General features: G+C 40.5%; 1 protein-coding gene across 1 annotated transcript; it reads left to right on the top strand.

Moving 5' to 3' along the window:
* The first annotated feature begins 1,203 nt into the window (after positions 1-1,203).
* CAPZA3 (capping actin protein of muscle Z-line subunit alpha 3) lies at positions 1,204-2,302 on the top strand. Its single transcript, XM_003405677.4, has one exon. The coding sequence runs from the start codon at positions 1,403-1,405 to the stop codon at positions 2,300-2,302; it is 900 nt and encodes a 299-aa protein (XP_003405725.1). The 5' UTR covers positions 1,204-1,402.
* The last annotated feature ends 869 nt before the right edge of the window (positions 2,303-3,171 follow it).

Raw genomic sequence — 3,171 nt, 5'->3', positions numbered from 1 at the left:
GCACCATCAAAAAGGAGTTAACAATATCACAGTGATTTTACATTTGATGCGACAGAGAAAAGTGAAATAATCAGTTACTAATCATCAAGATAAACTACAAAAATTGGGACACTTCAATTTGAAAGGCTAAGGCTGAGATGAAATAATATGATAATGTATTTAAAAAATAATGGAACGTATAGGTAAAAATTGTTCAAAAATCCACTCAATTTTAGATTGTTAGAACTAACAAGAAGCCCTGAAATTCAACGGCTATGACTTAACATTGCCAAGCTTATGTTTCCTTAAAAAAAAAAAAAAAAATACAGGAAGCTAGGGAAAGTCAGAAAAGCTCCAGAGAGATGTAGAAGGAAGTAGTTTATACTTAAATGAGAGGAGCTTAAGTTCAGAATTCTTCAGAAAGAATGAGAAAAGCAAGTGAAGAGTGTAAATTAAGAGAATGAAGAGGATAAGGGAACAGAAAGGACTTCGGAGTGGATATTTGTTCTCCATAATTTCATGACCTGTTGTACCGTTTCTCCTCTCTTTGAAGTTTCGCCCTATTATGTTGTCACGGGATCCAAGTATAATTAAATCTGCCCTGGAATTTCTTGATACTCATCGGCTGTTGCCACTGCCACCTCTTTTCTAGGATGAAAGCAGAGAACAGACAGTGGTTTGTTGCCATTGTTCTTTGGAGCTAGCTCACCCTGAATTCCCACAGAACCAGTACAAAAGATACGAACCCTCAGTCACCTGCCCGCCACACTTTCTGGCTCCTTTCTTATGTTCTGACCATCTACAAATCCAAAATGTTTATAGATGCAGCACCCCCTGCTAGCTGACATTTTTTTCCATGAACTGGCATTGTATCTCACTTTATTTTTACTTTTTTTGTTTAAACCCCACAAACCTTTCATCATAATGTGCTTCCAGTGGCTTTGGGGCAGCTATTCTGAGGGTCTGAGTACAAATCAACTCCATTATGGTCCCTGCAGGTGCAAAATGCTGTCAAACTCTCTCTAGGAACTCTGGGCTGCTTTTCTCCTTCCCTGACAAGATAGAACACAGAGAGACACACCACTTTTGAAGAAGCCTGTTCAGGAAGCTTAGCTTTTAAAATCTTCGAAATATGATTAGCTGGCTGGCTGGGCACCACGCTGTCAGGTGACTGTCATTTTTTTTTTTTTTTCTCTCTGTTCGAACACCCATTGTGATATCAAAAGTTCCAGCCTTCATAGGGGAAGCTTCTTTATGATGTCATCAGGAGACTCAGAGCCTACTAGACTGCCTGTTTTGATGGTTGAGCATAACCTTAAGCCTGAATGTTTAACACCTTGATGGGAAAGGTGTCTCATGGAATGTTTTCTCATTCCTTGGAGCACTCTTTATTTCAGAAGCTTTGCTTCTGCTGCAATCAAACATGTCACTTACCGTTCTGAGTAGAAGACAGAAAGAAAAAGTAATCCGCAGACTGCTAATACAGGCTCCTCCAGGGGAATTTGTAAATGCCTTTGATGATCTCTGTCTGCTTATCCGTGATGAAAAACTTATGCACCATCAAGGTGAGTGTGCAGGCCACCAACATTGCCAAAAATATTCTGTACCACTCTGCATCGATGGCAATCCAGTACTCCTGTCTCACCACAATGTAGTGGGGGACTACCGATTTTTTGACTATCAAAGCAAACTTTCTTTCAAGTTTGACCTGCTTCAAAATCAGTTAAAAGACATCCAAAGTCACGGTATCATTCGGAATGAGACAGAATACCTGAGAACTGTTGTTCTGTGTGCCTTGAAACTGTACGTGAATGATCACTTTCCACGTGGAAATTGCAACGTGTTGAGAAAAACTGTGAAAAATAAGGAGTTCTTGATAGCATGCATTGAAGATCACAACTACGAATCGGGAGATTACTGGAACGCCCTTTGGAAATCTAAGTGGATTTTCCAAATAAATCCATTTCTGACCCAAGTAACAGGAAGAATTTTTGTGCAAGCTCACTATTTCAGGTGTGTCAACCTTCATGTTAAAATCTCCAAGGACCTCAAAGAAAGCTTGGAAGTAGTTAACCAAGCTCAACTGGCTCTAAATTTTGCTAGGCTCGTGGAAGAACAGGAGAATAAATTTCAAACTGCAGTCTTAGAAGAATTACAGGAGCTATCTAATGAGGCCTTGAGGAAAATTCTACGAAGAGACCTCCCAGTGACCCGCACTCTTATCGACTGGCAGAGGATACTCTCTGACTTGAATCTGGTGATGTATCCTAAATTAGGATATGTCATTTATTCAAGAAGTGTCTTATGCAACTGGATAATATAAAGAATTGCTCCTGGTAATTGTCTTGACCTTGGCTTGGTTGTGTTTCTGGGGAATGGCTATTTACTTTCCTACAGTTGAGCAGCCCCAAGTGATACCTATGACTCAGCGAGTGCAAATGTAACAGGGAAAAATGTAAGGTGTAATTTTATTTAAGGAATATTTACCCATAAGGCAAGAAAGAGCGGCACAAATGTGTTCCATGATAGTGACCATGATAAATGCAGAGACATTTATTAAAATTTAAGGCAATGTTAAAAAGTGTAGCACATCCCGAAATATAGTGGTGGCCGAAGTTAAGGCTAGGTATTGTTTTGTGCATTTGTGTGTGTGTATGTGTGTGTGTGTATGTGTATGTTTTATGTGCATAGGAATTAACTTTGAACAGCCTAGGAACTGGAGAAGGTATACAAACGAAGGCCATGCCTGAATGATACCCCCACATAATTCAGTACTAGACCAAACCCGAAAGTGTGAATTTCAACAAGTAACATTAGGTTTGGATGTTCTGTGAAATCAGCAGATACCTAAAAATAAGGCTCAGGTGAAGGATTATTAATAAACTTGGCTCCACTGCTACCCCTTCCCTTCCACTCCCATCACTCCCCCCCAACCCACCCAAAGATTTTAGAATTGATCCAAATCCCTAGGATTGTCTGTTAACTAGCATGGTCTTCCAAAAGTCAAACCAGAAAAGCCTAACCTCCCAAGCACATACAGTCTAACCCAGTGCTGTCGAGTCGATTCTGACTCACAGCGACCCTATAGGACAGGGTAGAACTGCCCCATAGAGTTTCCAAGGAGCACCTGGTGGATTCAAACTGCCAACACTTTCGTTAGCCTCTGTAGGACTTAACCACTACGCCACCAGG

This window comes from Loxodonta africana, chromosome 4 (assembly GCF_030014295.1).
Source record: "Loxodonta africana isolate mLoxAfr1 chromosome 4, mLoxAfr1.hap2, whole genome shotgun sequence".
NCBI classification, from domain to species: domain Eukaryota; kingdom Metazoa; phylum Chordata; class Mammalia; order Proboscidea; family Elephantidae; genus Loxodonta; species Loxodonta africana.
The sequence above is the reverse complement of the archived record's forward strand: the minus strand, read 5'-3'. Positions and strand labels throughout refer to the sequence as shown.

Excerpts from the sequence above, each read along its gene's own strand:
- CAPZA3 (XM_003405677.4), top strand. The coding sequence starts at position 1,403 with ATGTCACTTACCGTTCTGAGTAGAAGACAGAAAGAAAAAGTAATCCGC.